The sequence below is a fragment of the Lynx rufus genome, unplaced genomic scaffold (genome assembly GCF_022079265.1).
Source record: "Lynx rufus isolate CCGP_SWC_20201006 ecotype Redwood Valley unplaced genomic scaffold, mLynRuf1.p SCAF_2, whole genome shotgun sequence".
Classification (NCBI taxonomy): Eukaryota; Metazoa; Chordata; class Mammalia; order Carnivora; family Felidae; genus Lynx; species Lynx rufus.
In genome coordinates, this window is record NW_025814834.1 from 48590543 (window position 1) to 48605837 (window position 15295).

The 15295-nt window shown below is 38.2% G+C and overlaps 1 protein-coding gene across 1 annotated transcript in view; it reads right to left on the reverse strand.

Annotated features, from left to right (window-relative positions):
* Positions 1 to 9291, reverse strand: part of FSIP2 (fibrous sheath interacting protein 2) — a 97590-nt gene extending 88299 nt beyond the window's left edge. Inside the window, exons 1-7 of the mRNA XM_047082214.1 lie at positions 9193 to 9291; positions 8723 to 8848; positions 4139 to 4300; positions 3326 to 3415; positions 2118 to 2257; positions 1338 to 1476; positions 728 to 838 (exon numbers count right to left, since the gene is read on the reverse strand). Of these exons, the coding sequence (XP_046938170.1) occupies positions 728 to 838; positions 1338 to 1476; positions 2118 to 2257; positions 3326 to 3415; positions 4139 to 4300; positions 8723 to 8848; positions 9193 to 9291 (867 nt within the window). The remainder of the gene's footprint in view (positions 1 to 727; positions 839 to 1337; positions 1477 to 2117; positions 2258 to 3325; positions 3416 to 4138; positions 4301 to 8722; positions 8849 to 9192) is intronic.
* Positions 9292 to 15295: the final 6004 nt, after the last annotated feature.

Consider the following 15295-nt stretch of genomic DNA (forward strand, 5'->3'; position numbering starts at 1 on the left):
CTCTCTCTCTCTCTCTCTCTCTCTCTCTCTCTCTCTCTCTTTCTCTCCCTCTGCCCTTCCCCTGCTTTCTCTCTCTCTCTTAAAAATAAATAAATAAAAATAAAAACCAATAAGCTTTGAAATTACTTGTAATTTTAGACAAGCATTAATCCACATGGAGAGTTGTCAATGTTCTTTTATTAAATGAAAAAGCAATCTACAAAACACCCTGTAAGGTGTAATAACATGAATTTATTTATTGTAATAAATTTTCATAGAAATATCACACAATGTGTGCATGTACCATACAATAGGTGGTGCTAGGATTACAAATAATTTCTTTCTGTTTACATTCGTTTACATTCTAAATCATAAAATATTATGTATCATTTAAAATAAAAAATAGTTACTCTAAAAAAATTAGCTGGTAGGGAAATATTGAGAACTTTTTCCAAGAAATTCTGAGAGTAAGAAAAATCAGTTTATCATTTTTTTCCTAGAACAATTACTAGTTTACGTCGTGAGATAAAGTCAAAAGCAGTTGTATCAAATAATAAGGCAGCACTTTTTTGATTATAGTCAGAATATAATATAGCCAAAATATATCCGTAGCTTTCAGTTTTGTATAATGCATATCATTTGGGGTAACTGGTCCATTGTTATCTCGCAAAGTGTACTTTCAAATACCAAAACTAGCAAAAGCTTCTCCTCAAACAGTCCCAGTTAGAGGTTTTAAAGCTCACCCCACCTTCCTGTCACTCTCTTCTCTGCTGCGACGCCGTTGTTCCTCTATCCTAGCTTCTCTTTTAACATCTTCTCCAATCCTCATCAGAAGTAGCATCTCTTTTGTCTTCCATTCCTAGGGAGCACGGAGTTACATACTCAGTACATGCTCACAATAAACCTTTGTATTTTGCCCACCACCGCCAAGCAAATTAGAACACATCAGGGGCCCAACAGACATCAGGTCAAGCATAATGAAAGTCATACATTGGGTTTAGGATGGGCTTTCCTTACTGCAGTCCTATTAACAATGCAAGATGGTTATTTTTTACTAAAGCTGAATTAAAAATCCCCCCCCCCGCCCCCGCCAACAATGAAGACTTTAAGGGAGTTAAATAGTGTCTATTAACTTTCACAATCATCTCTTTAAGAGCAGGTATTGGTTCATATACATAGTTTGCGCTATCAGCCTCATTATTTTATGTAACAACTTGTATATTATAGCTGTGAAGAAAGATTAATGGGGATATATGATTCAGACCTGAAATGACTTCAGGAACTATGATGGACAACTAGTTACAAATGAAACAGTTGTATACAGTTTTTCTCTCAATACTTTAAATTTGTTATCTCACCTCTTCAATTTTTCTACGAAGACTAAGTTTTCTTCTTGTGTGTTCTCGCTGTCGTCTTTCTTCTCTATCCATTCGGAGCAGGTGTTGCTCTTCTGCTGTACGCTCAAGTTCTAATTCCCTACTTATCATATCCAAATATCTAAGTAAAAGTGCAAATACAAGTAAAGGTGTATTGGCTGTTTCCCTTATGATGGCTTCATCTGCTTTGATATTCCCAAACCACCCTCTGGTTTGGTTTTTGTTTCTTAAACTACAAGAATTTTATGGACTTTCTATCAGCTCTGTTCACAGACCTTCAAGCCAGCATGATCTCATGGTTCCTGAGATCGAGCCCCACTTGGGCTCTACGCTGACAGCAGAGCGACGGAGTCTCTCCCTCTCTCTCCCCCTCTCTCTTTGCCCCTACTCTGCTCACGCTCTCTCAAAATAAGTAAACAAACATTAAAGAAAAGGAAGCATGTGCTAAAGATACTTTCCCTCATCTCCTACAATAGGAAAGATTTTGGATCTGATTTGTTCTTCAGTTATCAGCTTGGATTACCTTTTGGATTCCCAGAAACCCTGTCTTCTCTGGTAGAAATTCCTCTTCATACCTTTGCCACCATAATTTCCCAATTCCTGTACCTCTTGGTCTCCTTTCCTCTCCATAGTGGGGACAGTAGTGGAGTTAAATAGTGTCTTGTTATCTAAAAAAATTCCTACTTTCAATTCTTTCTAGTACCTTCTTCCATATTTGGGTCTACAATATATACATAAAATATGCATTAACTTCAATCTTACCTGTTCCTTATTAATTGTTCTTGGTCCTTAATAGATTGGGTGTCTTCCTGTAACAACCAATTTTGGAACCGTGCAACATCAGAACGTCTAGGTATTTGACTGTTTTCCTGTAGTTTATTTACTTGCTTTGCAAGCATTTCCTATTGAAAAAAGTATGTAATATATACACACATAGACATATATGTACATAAATGTGAATATAGATATACATATATATGTATATAAACTCTTTTTGCATTCTCCAGAAATAAAACTGTCCTACGATATGCCTTTTTATTTAGTGCTTAGTACTTTGTGAATAGCTACTTCTGTTTAATTGCATTTGAACCTATTATAGACATGGACAACTGACCCAAAATAAAGATGTCTTCCTCTGAAAATAAATGATAAATATTTCATCATATTTTTCTACCTATTCTGAAAAAGTTAAGTGAAAATAAGAAAGAAGGGGGAAGAGAAGCTCTAGGCATAGGAGAAAAATTGGGGAAAATATAGAACATTTAATAGTATAGGGAAGTCATTATCATTCTTTTACAACTCTTAACCTTTGAACATAAATTTGTGAAAGTACACATACACATACATTTCTCATTTTTATCCAACTCACTCGAGCCTAAAACCCGAGCTCACTCATGCACATGTGCATGTGTGTACACACTCTCACACAAACTTTGAGTCAAAAATTGAAAGGAAGTCACTATCTACACCCACTTATTCTACATCAAGGCATTCCACTTCACCTTTAATAACATTTTTTATTGAATGAACACAGCTGCATGTGTGTGGGTACACATACACAATGTACGTGTTTTTTGAGTCACCTGTAGGGACATTATAACTATCATATACTTCCTCTCCTGTTATTCCCACTGTTTTGGGGGTTACGGATGAAGAATCTTGCTAGCCCAATAGACTCTTCCTATTGGTCCTCGCTCAGGTAGAAGTGACATGTCTGAGTTGCTAAATTATTGCTAAATTATTTAAGCTACCACAGGCATATTAATAGATGACTTGGTCCCTTTTTTTTTTTAGCTCAATATAGCAACTGTGTTGGTAACAAAATATTATTTATTCCTCTTCTAAATTTTATTTGGAAAAAGTAGTTTGTCAAAATTAAAGGTAAAAATATTAAAAGAAAATATTTTGCATACAAAGAAAGCTTTCTTCCAAACCCTAGGTAAAGAAACCATATTAAGTATTTAACTTACTTGATCTCTCATATAGTTTCTTTCAAAGTCTAATTTTAAACTGGTAAGATATTGCCTGTACTTATTCAATTCCCTCAAGGTACATACAATCTAAAAAACAAAACAAAATAATAACAACAAAAATATATGAATACAAATATTTAAAAATCATTAACAATTACTTTCTAGAGGAAAGAACAGTAATGGAATACCATTTGATAATATTTTGGTATTAAGAGTAATAAAGTGCTAACAATTTTGCAAGCAGGATCTCTCTATAATTTTTAACCCAGAGGAACTATCTTTTCCAAACCATTACTTTATTAATATGCATTATGCCATGATAGAGGATTTAGTACCCACAACTGGAGTTATTAAAAGACCAATGTAATAAAAATGTTCAGCCCCAGTAAGAATAATAGTCCATCAATATTCCATCAGACTGATTTTGCTAGGTTCCTATTTTGTCTCAAGTTTTTAAAAAGTGTATGGGACATAATCCTTGACAAGCATATAGTGACATTAGAGGCAGAGAAAGAGGACTATGATACAATTGGGAAAATTACCTTTACCTCCCCAAATTATTTGGTAATCATCTTTTGATGTTATAAAGAAAAAACGTGAGGGAAGAAGTAGTTTCATTTAGAAAAAAACGATTGTCTGATTTCCTTTGACCCAAATACTGAGTAATTTATGAAATTTCCCATTAAGTATTTCTTCTGACCAAATTAAAGGTGATACAGATCTCCCCCCCACACACCGTAAGGTACAGAAGCAAGCCTTATCAAGTCTTAGAAATTTGCAATGATTAAAAAGAATTAATCTTCAACCCACTTTATTATTGCTGGTGATATAGCCACCCTTCTTTAATCTTCTCAGGATATCTTTGCGCTTATAGTATGCTCTTAAATGTGGATCATGGAGACTTTTATATTGGTTTTCCAAAAGTCGACAGTAAGGATCAGTCAGGTTAAAACCGTAAGAAGGTCGAAAAAGCTGCAAACACAGATTTAAAAATATTATAAAGGGAAAACTAATGAAATTCACTTTTAAATGTTAACCTATCAAAATGACTACACTGTTCATCGAAAATAAAGCATGCATGAAGAATCTGGTGTGGAGTAAAATCAGCAACAGAAAAGACTTGGATTAGGCAACATAAATTTATTATCTCTCCCTCTTTTCTCCACATGATCCTATTCTAAAAACCTACTCTCATTCAATTAATTCCTTCTCTGATCTCCATCAGTCCTTGGCCCTGAGCCAGAGAAGAAAGAAGGGAAAGGAAAGAAAGGGAATAGGATAAAATTTGTTTTAATGTATAAAGAAAGCTAAAACTTTCTTTTCCTCCTCCCTCTTCCAGGTCAACGTACTCACTTCATTTAAAGTATAAAGGGATAATATTATGATTATATATCAATAAACTGAAAATGAAGAAAATAGAAGTCTTTTATGAAGATTCATGGAAACAGCTTTTTTGTTTTTAATTTTTATTTTTTATTATGAAATTTATTGTCAAATTGGTTTCCATACCACAGCCAGTGCTCATCCCAACAGGTGCCCTCCTCAATACACATCACCCACCCACCCTTTCCCCCACCCCCCATAAACCCTCAGTTTGTCCTCAGTCTTTAGAAGTCTCTTATGTTTTGGCTCCCTCCCTCTCTAACCATTTTTTTTTCTTCCCCTCCCCCATGGTCTTCTGTTAAGTTTCTCAGGATCCACATAGGAATGAAAACATATGGAATCTGTCCTTCTCTGTATGACTTAATTTCACTTAGCATAACACTCTCCAGAAACAGCTTTAACAAAAATAGTAGAAGTAAAAATCAGATTTTAAAGATAATGGATTAAAGAGTTATTTTGTATTGGGGGGTCTTATCTAAGGCAAGAAACCCAACGATCCCTGAATGCTACAGTTAGGAAAAAAATCAAGGTCTTACAAAGTTCAACATATTGAAAAACCAATTATAAAAGATATTGATAATGGGGTACCTGGGTGGCTCAGTTGTTAAGTGTCCGACTTAGGCTCAGGTCATGATCTCATGGTCTGTGAGTTCAAGCCCCGCATTGGGCTCTGTGCTAACAGTGCACAGCCTGCTTTAGATTATCTGTCTCCCTCCTCTCTCTCTGCCCCCCCCCCGCCAACGACTCATACTTGCTACTTTCTCTCTTTCTTTCTCAAAAATAAATAAATAAACGTCAAAAAATAGATCTTGATAAGACTGAAGTTTCTTCATATGTGTAAAGACCAAATACCACCTTATACAATAATCATTAGCATATAAAAGAAGGGAAATATCAGCTAACAGTCATGTTTCTCTGTTACTTTAGAGAAAACGGATGAATTATCTACTTTCATTTATAAATTACATTACCAAAGTGAGGTGGATTGTTTTGTGTGTGAGTTCTTAGTCCATTTTTCAATGGCAGGGTGGGATAATGGGTTATGGGGGAATTTCTCAAAGGGAAAAAGTGGAGGATACAAGTGGGTGTGGAAGTGGTCCTAATATTGCCTTTGCATTCTTTCTTTCTGCTTTCCTTTAAGTTTTCTTGCCCAGAAAAATGGAAGTTCTAGTCTAAAGTACAGTCAAAGCAGCAGCTGTCTCAAGTGAAAGGCAACTGGAATGTGCGTAAGATGTGGGACCCTGAGAGCGCCTGTGCTGCTTGAGGGCCTTCAGTTCAACTGATAAGACCCCACACACTGTACACCAACCCAGATCTGCCTGCGGGTACCAATTTGTGACCTCTGTGTTCAGTCTGGCAGTAGCCAACTCAGTCAGATTCCAAATACTACCGAGCCTGGCCGGGTGGGACCCTATAAAGAACTCCCTTAAGGTAGGCGGGAGGATGTTTCACATGTGGGCAAAGGGGCAGGCTGCGGGAACCTGATAGGATGCTTTTCCATTTAAAAGCCTCCTTGATAAGTTTTTGACCTGTTTGACACCAGGCTTCAATTTCTTCCAAGGCCCTAAATTATAAAGCACAATTCCCCAGTTACCAATGCTTCTCTGAGGAGGCAAAGAAAAGAATCCCATTGGACAATGTTTTGAATTCAGTGAGACCAGATATAAAGACCATATCTTTCCTGTAAGGGGAACAATCAACAATCATGAGTCAAGGAGTGGACCGATTATATTTTTCTAAGATACTGACATCTTTTTTTAAAGATGTTAACATCTAAGAGATGTTGAACGTTAACGGTGATGACAGTATATTTCTCAAGACCAAATCTGGGCTACTGACCTGTAAACAAAGAACACCTTTTAGACATATCCATTCATTGGAGCCAGCGTAACCATTCTGTTGTCAATTAAAGTGATTAGTTTCCCTTAAACACACACACACACACACACACACACACACACACACACACATACAAACTAAAAGTATAAACATAAAGCACCACTTTATGGAGGAGATTGTACTGAAAGAAAAAGAAGGATCTCACAAAGTCATTCTCCAGGGAAACAGTCTGGTGCCTAATTATGATTAAATCAAGATAGTTTGGGGGAAATAAATATAATAAAGAATAGAGGGGACACATTTTAAAAAAGTAATTGACAAGTGAATTACTATTTGACAGAAATGGTAATTCAGCAAACAATATATTTGAATAAGCAAACAATAGACAGGGCTAAGTTTACACTTAGCCTTCAGAAGGGATATTAGAGGTTTCAAGCATGTTTTAGGAAAGCTAGTTTGTTTGGATGTGACTAAGTCTAACAGTGTGAGGTGGCATAGTTAGTTCTAATAGAACAAATTTGTTTTTAAAAAGAAAAATTAGATATTTTCCAGAAAAAAACATACTTTTTTTTTAAGTTCATTTATTTTGAGAGAGGGACAGAGAAAGCATGAGCAAGGAGGGCCAGAGAGAGAGGGAGAGAGAGAATCCCAAGCAGGGTCCACATTGTCAGCACAGAACCTAATGTGGGGGTCAAATCCATGAACCTGTGAGATCATGACCTGAGCCAAAGCTGGACGTTTAACAATTGAACCAGCCAGATACCCCAAAACAAAACTTACTTTAAGAAATAATGTTTATTAGGATCAGTAAGGTTAAAGCTGTTTATTAGGCAAGTATCAAATACCAAGGGACCTTATTCATTTTTTTAAAATTATTTTGAAAGAGAGAGAGAGAGAAAGAGTGAGAGAGAGAGAGAGAGAGAATCATGAAGTGGGAGGGGCAGAAAGAGAAGGAGAGAGAGAATCCCAAACAAGCTCTTGCTGTCAGCACAGAGCCAGATGCAGGGCTTGAACTCACCAGTTGTGAGATCATGACCTGAGCTGAAACCAAGAGTTGGACACTTAACCAACTGAGCCACCCAGGTTCCCCCCCCTTTTTTTTGGGGGGGGGAGGCTTATTTCTGATGACATCATAGATAGAAGAAGGGCATGGGGTCACTCAGAATTCTTTCTCCTAATTTTTTTTTTTCAATATTGATCAAAGAACCACTGAACAAGAATGCACTGAACTTTCTTCAGCATTAGTTACTGGGTCAAAGGCTGGGGAGGTTTGAGGGTAGAGGTATGGAGGACTAAAAATATGAAAGAGTTTGAGAGAAGCATACTATACCCCAGTATGATTTAAATTATAAACATAGAATTATACTGTTGAGTGAAACTATATAAACCAAGAGCAATGCAAATTTTAAGGAAATACAGCTAATTGGGGGCTATCATACTTCAGAAAGAATCTTGAAAGATGGTTCAGATTCATAGATTGGGCAGAAGAAGAAAGAATATGCCAGGTTTGGCAGACAAGGCACAGAACAAAGGAACAAAGGCACAGAAATACTAATGCAGTATGTGTGAGTAGGTATAAAAGACCCCAACTGGAAAAAGCTGAGGCTTTGGATTGGAGGAAAAAACTGGATGAGGAAGTTGGGGCAAATCATGCAGTCATTAGTTAAACAGTGAACATGTTAACTCATTTCAACTTCATTTCTTTCTCACTTAGTATATGAAATAGAACGCAACTCAAAATAAAATAGTAGAAAAGTGTTCTGTAATTAGTTTTGTCCAAGTTATTATTGGTTAAAATCATAACACAATCAAATATCCAGCTATCCCTGATAACCTTCCCCCTCTCAACCAAATATGTTTGCAATAAAACCTCACTAAATAAGTAGATGTAAAGTGATAGTATAAAGACATGTTAATATGGTTCCATAAATTATAAATTAAGACAGAGCTAAGAATCTTTCTAGCCCACGATTCTGTTCAAACTATACAGATGAAGTTGCCTGATAGGCATCCTAAGCAATATCTTAGGTTAGATATGGGGTTGGTTATCTTTTTCGTCTGTATATCAGTGCAGATTCCCTTAATGGACTTTGTATGATGTAGTTCCTGTATCTAACAGCAAGTAGAAAAGTGCAAAGAAAACCAATGTAAGACAATTAAAAATTACTTTACCTTTTCACCTAACTTCGTAGTATAGTATAAAGTATTGCTTCCTGGGATCATAGGCAACTTGACCCCAAGAGGCAGATCCAGTAGTTGACCCGCTCCGACCCCTGGAAAGTGGGTTTTGTGCACGCCCTGTCAGATGCAATTGGGAGAGTTTGGTCTTTCCTTTTAGGTATTAGGCCAGTGTACTCCTACTCCAACCAAATGAACTCCTACGGTCAAGGTCGAAGGGTCCCGCCCTACCAGACAGCCCTGTAGACCTCCCGCTCCCCGGGACACCGCCCGCTCTTCGCCCCCAGCGCCACAGCCAGGTGTGGCCACCGCAACCCGAGCCACCACCACCGGCTGCGCCGCACGAGGGCGCCAGAAGCGGGCGGTTAGGAATCGCGAGACCGGTCGGTGGCTATCCCTGCCCCCGCCCCACAGGGCCGGAAGCCCGGGCGAAGGACCACGACGCCGGGCTGGCTGCTACTCACGTCTCCGCATTGCTGGCTCTCCGAGGCTAGGCCACTGGTGGCCGTCTTGGTGGCAGCGACGTTGGCAGCCTTAGAACAGGCGCTGAGGTACAGCTCCATCGCCAGCCCCTGGCCCTTCTACCCTCAGCCGCCCTCTCCTGTGTCCTTCCTTCGCACCCCTTTCCCCGTCGTCGTCCCTCCGTCGCCACTGGATCCAGAATGGTCAGTACCCCGCGTCCGCGAGGCCCCACCCTCTTGGCATTCGAGGCTCCCAACTTGGAAGCGCCGGAAGGGTGGAGCCCTCCCCGAGGTGCTTGCGGCGTGAGCGTCACAGGCTCGGGGAAGTCGGTCCCAGGGGCCTGGTCTGAGAGTCACAGTCAGTGTACCATTTCTGTCTCAAACCAGTACCCCGCAGTCATACCAAACAAAAATCCAAACTTTGAAAGCTGTCTAATTTCTCCTGGCCTCCAAGAAGCTATGGTTTGGCCCGGGTTGGGGAGGGGGGGAGTTAGTGGGGGTGGGGGTGGGGGAGGGGAAGTGGAGTAACAGGGCAAAACACAAAATCCAGGAGTGATTGTACAGCCCACTGTAGGGACAGAGGCCTGGTTTTCTATATGTGCCTCCTTACAGACACTGTGATCGCACTCCATCCCCAGGTTCCCACTCCAGGTTCACATAAGATCCTTTGACTTCCTTTGAGGCTCACTGCCTTTCTCCTGTCCTCCCTCTAGTCTCCTCCTTTCTTTCTAGCTCTCTTCCCTCACTCTCCTACTCCCTCCTTCTTTCTGACTCCCTCGCTTTCTCCATGATCCCTCTTTCTCCTCCCGTCAACCATCCAGCCAGAATTTATAAAATACCTGACTCCTTGGGCCCATCATTGAGTGGAGCACTGGGGATACGGTGGTGAGTGAAATTTGGCCCCTTCCTTCAAGGAGCTAACTAGACTAGAAGTACTTTGAAGGCCCAGACTGTATCTGATTTGTCAGCAATGTGGATTTAGACCTTTAATATTCTTTAACCCACTGTTGTTCTTTCTTATTTCTGGGCTATTTAGTAATAATACCTACTATTTACTAATGTACTAACTCTAGGTACTGTGCTAAACACTTGCCACATTTAATCTTTCTAACAGCCTTCCCAATAGTTGCCTCTTTTTTCTGCAAAGGTTAAAGAAGAATTATAATTACTATTTAATAATGGCCCCAGAGGCAGTTTCTTAATCAATACACTAGTTTTACATCTGTTCTATTTGTTTTATGGGCATTCATATGCAAAGTACTCCTAAATTTGAACTCTGATTTTAAGATACAGTCCACTGCCCCTCTCCACATAGATGTCTCGCAATCGTATCAAATTCCACGTACTCAAATCTCAACCCCTCCCTTTACCGAAACAGGACAAAGCCAATGCCCTATTTTTCCTGCATTTCCCATCTCAGTGACGATATCAGTATCTACCCAAGCCAGAAACTGAGAAATAGTACTAGATACTTAACTTTCCCCATATTCCCCACATTCAGTTGTTCTCGTAGTCCTAATGATTTTATCACTGAAATTAATTGGACCTGTCCTATCCACCTGTACACTACTCCCTCAGTTAAGCCACTCATCATTCTTTTGTCTGTGTGATCGCCACAGCCTTATCTCTCTGCCACCTTTACCCCAGCAATCCATCTTTTATCAAAGTGCTATCTGATGCCATCTCTCTCCCCTGTAGTAAATCTCCAATTGCCCTAAGACTTAACAAAGCATATAACAGCCTCTGTGACTTGGCCCTGTGGTAGTTTTCTCTTGCTGCTGTAACAAATTACCACAATCTTTGTGGCTTAAAACAATACAAAGGTATTATCTTACAATAATTGAGGTCAGCAGCGTGAAATGAATCTCATTCTGCTGAAAACAAGGTGTTGGCAAGGCTGCATTCTTCTGGAGGCTGTTGGACACAATCTACGACCTACCTCTTTATGGTTTCTAGAAGCTTTCCCTTTCTCCCACTTCAAATCCAGCACGTAGCATCTTCAATTGTCTCTCTGATTCAGACCTCTGCCTCCCTCTCTATAATTAAAAATCTGTTAATTATATTAGGCTCATCTAGATGACCTACAATAATTTCTTTATTTTAAGGTCAGCTGATTAGCAACCCTATTTCCATTAGCAATCTTAATTCCTCATTGCCATGAAACACATATTCACAGGTCTTGGAATTCACAGTCACAGGACTGCTTAAGTGTCATCATCTCTACGAAGTTTTTCTGACATTCTCAGCTTTGGCCAAATTTGCTTCCTCTGTGCTTTCCTCCATTTTAGCACTTTTCATATTACATCAAAAATATCTCTTTACCTGTCAGTCTCCCTTTAAGGGAATGGAAACTCCTTGAAAGCAGCTATTGGTTTATTCACACACTTATTTATGCACAACACTTAGTATAGTGCCTAGCAAGCATTTAGTGAGCCCCCAGTATATTTTTGTTGTCTTGACTTGGGCATACATGAATGAGAACCCATCAAAGCGTTTTTTTTTTTTAAATGTTTATTTATTTTTGAGACAGAGAGAGACAGAGCATGAACGGGGGAGGAGCAGAGAGAGAGGGAGACACAGAATCCGAAGCAGGCTCCAGGCCCTGAGCTGTCAGCACAGAGCCCGACGCGGGGCTCCAACTCACGGACCATGAGATCCTGACCTGAGCCGAAGTCAGATGCTTAACAGACTGAGCCACCCAGGCGCCCCCCCCCCCCCCATCAAAGCGTTTTAAGCAAATTCTCAATTTAGAAGATTATTCTGGTGACAATATGGGGGATGGATTTCTGGGGTTAGAAGGCCTGAGAGATTTCACTATGCATAGTTACATAGGCAAGAAACACTGAAGTCCTGAAATAAGGAATCTACAAGAATAAAGGGGAAAGAATGGATTTGAGGCAACATTGTAATAACTTTGGTTTCTTCCTCATCTCACCTACTTTAAAAACAATAGAGTTGGAGGGATGATTGTTATGGTGAAGCTGACAAGAGTAGATAATCTTGAATTTTAGAGAAGAACTGTTAAATCAGAAAAGTAAATTAATTCCCCAAAAAAACCCATCCAACAGGTTAAGTTCTTTTTATATGGAAAGCAGAAAGTAAGAATAGAGAAGAGAAAGCCCATGATAATTATGTTTGAAGAAGAATTTGTTGTATTCTTAGAGATGACAGAGGAGCATGTGATTGAAGTTTCATGAACTTCGGGGTCTTCTGTGTTGGCCCACACAGAGCTGAATAATCTAGTTGGCTTCACTCACATGTCCAGGGCCTCAACTAAGATGGCTGGAGTGGTTGGGAATGTTGGACCACTCTGTACAGATGTTCTTTTCATATTCCAGGTGGTTAGATCAAGCTTTTTACATGGAAGTCTTGGGGTTTCAGCATCAAGAAGGGTTAAACCTTAGTGTGCTTTTCAAATCTTCACTAGTATAATACTTTCTAAGGATACTAATCCTTGGATCAGAGCCCACATTAATGCAGTATGACCTCATCTTAACCAGACTGCATCAGCAAATTCTCTATTTCTAAATAATTTCATAGTCTGAGGTTCTGAGTGGACTAAATTTTAGGGTGTTGCCATTCAACCAAGTACAGAAAGGTTCTCCTGCTAATGGAGAAAATATGATATATTGACATTTCAAAAAAGGCTTTATTGGGATAATTGATTTGACAGAGGACTCAAAATAAGAATTTGTCTAGAAATTACAAAATTATAGATATCAGAATCATCCTGATGTATATGTTTCTAAGTGATTCCAAAACCTATAGAGATAGAATGGTATTATCTAACCTCCCATAACTGATTCGGTAAATGTAGGCAAAAAGAATAAATGAGTATCACCCTCATATACTTTCTAAAGTGGTCTGTTTTGGGTAGGTAAAAGCTTACTTAACTTTTGATTAGTTACTGCGCCTGATTAAACATGCCTCCTATTGCCAACAGAACTGACTCAAATATTGAAGTAAACCATCCTCTGAATATAATCTATCAAATGTTAACTGCTTTTCTATATTTCTGTAAAATAACTTATTTGCTGGTGCTTTAGATTTTTTTTTCAAATAATTATCATCTTTACAAAAGAGAAAATGGAAATTATATTAAAAAATGTGGTAAGAGAAATTTTGTCCCTATCACTAGTATAATACTACCTCTACAGCAGAACAAATTAGCACCTGATTTTTTATTGCCTAGCCCTTATCTCTCATTACTTGATGACTCTCTGTGGGTCTTAGGCCCTTAATAAGATTCTAGGTGCTTTTGATGAGAGTTACATTGATTGGATCCCCTGGGTCAGCAGTGCCCAGCACTGTGCTAGGCATTCAGGCTGCTCATTTCTTGATTACGTTTTAGTAATTGCTAAATAGTGCATACACACACACACACACACACACACACACACACACACCAGAGTCTGGTAAGGACTACACAGTATCTTTTCATATTATAAAGTATATCTCTTTGCCAGTATCCTACCCATTTAAATACTTTACACTTGAATTATTATTTTTTAATATTATGTTTATCTTGATGATGAAAAGCTGATATTAAATACATATTCCTGATTTGTTAAGTGGTACAGACCATGCAGAAAGAAGGGTACCAAATTAAATATCAATTGGGAAAATTGTTCTTATATTCTCAATATATATATTTTAGATGATAACACAAATGAATCATAATGAAATATTAAATAAAAAGTAATGTTCAAACATTATGTCCAGTTTAAGCTTTCAATTGAGAATAACATAAAATTTAAGGTAGCCAGTCACAGGTAGGGAAAATTCCATGATAGTAAAAGGCAACAGGAATACATAGTACAGTATTAATAGTGTAGACTTGGGATTTAAATCCTATTTATTTCAACTCTTGGCTTTAGTTTCCTCAGCTCCAAAATTTGTATAGTGCTAACTCTTATTTTATAGGGCCATTATATGAGTTAAATTGATAAAAACAGCAAAATGCATGGTCTATAGAGATGCTCAATAGGTGATAATTTTATTATAAGCATCACTTTGAGTAGCATTAATAGGGAAATGATTAATTAATTAATTAATTAATTAAAAGTTTCCCCCAGTTTCATTGAGAGATAATTGACATAGTACTGTATAAACGTAAGACATACTGCATGATGGTTTGATTCACATATATTATGAAGTGATTACCACAGTAGGCTCAGCTAGCATCCATCTTCTCATGTAAATACAATAAAAAGGAAACAAAGAATGAAAGAATAAAGGGGAAAATTTTTTCTCCTTGTGATGAGAACTCTTAGGATTTATTCTCTTAATAATTTTTCTATATCATTTTAGCTATGTGTTATATGGCAATGTTAGCTATAGTCATCATGCTGTATGTTACATCCTTACTATTTATTTATCTTAAAACTGGAAATATACCTTGATACCTTCCTATAATTCCCCCTCCCCTTACCCCCACCTCTGGTCATCATAAGGCTGATCTCTTTCTACGAGTTTGGGGGGGGTGGTATTGTTTTTCATTTCTTTGTTTTTTTTTTGTTTGTTTGTTTTAGATTCCACCTCATGCAGTATTTGTCTTTCTCTGTCTGACTTATTTCACTAAGCAGAATGTCTTCAAGGTCCATTTATGTTGTCACAAATGGTAGGGTTTCCTTTTTTCTGGCTAAATAATGTTCCATTGTGTGTGTGTGAAATAGCCATTCATCCATTGGCCCATTGATGGATATTTAGGTTGTTTCCACATCTTGGCTATTGTAAATAATACTGCTGTACATATGAGGGTGGAACCATGATTTTGAGTTAGTGTTTTTTGTTACCTTTGCATGTATTTTCAGAAGAATTGCTGGATCATATGGTAGTTCTATTTTTGGTTATTTGAGGATCTCCTATACTATTTTTCCATAGTGGCTGTGCTAATTTAAAATTCCACTATCAGTGCACAGAGTTCCCTTTTCTCCATATCCACACTAGTATTTGTTATTCCTGGTCTTTTTGTTAATGGCCATTTTAGCAGGTGTGATTTATATCTCACTGTGGTTTTAATTTGTATTTCCCTAATGACTAGTGATATTGAGCATCTTTTCATGTACATTTTGGCCTTTTATATATCTTCTTTGGAGAAATGTCT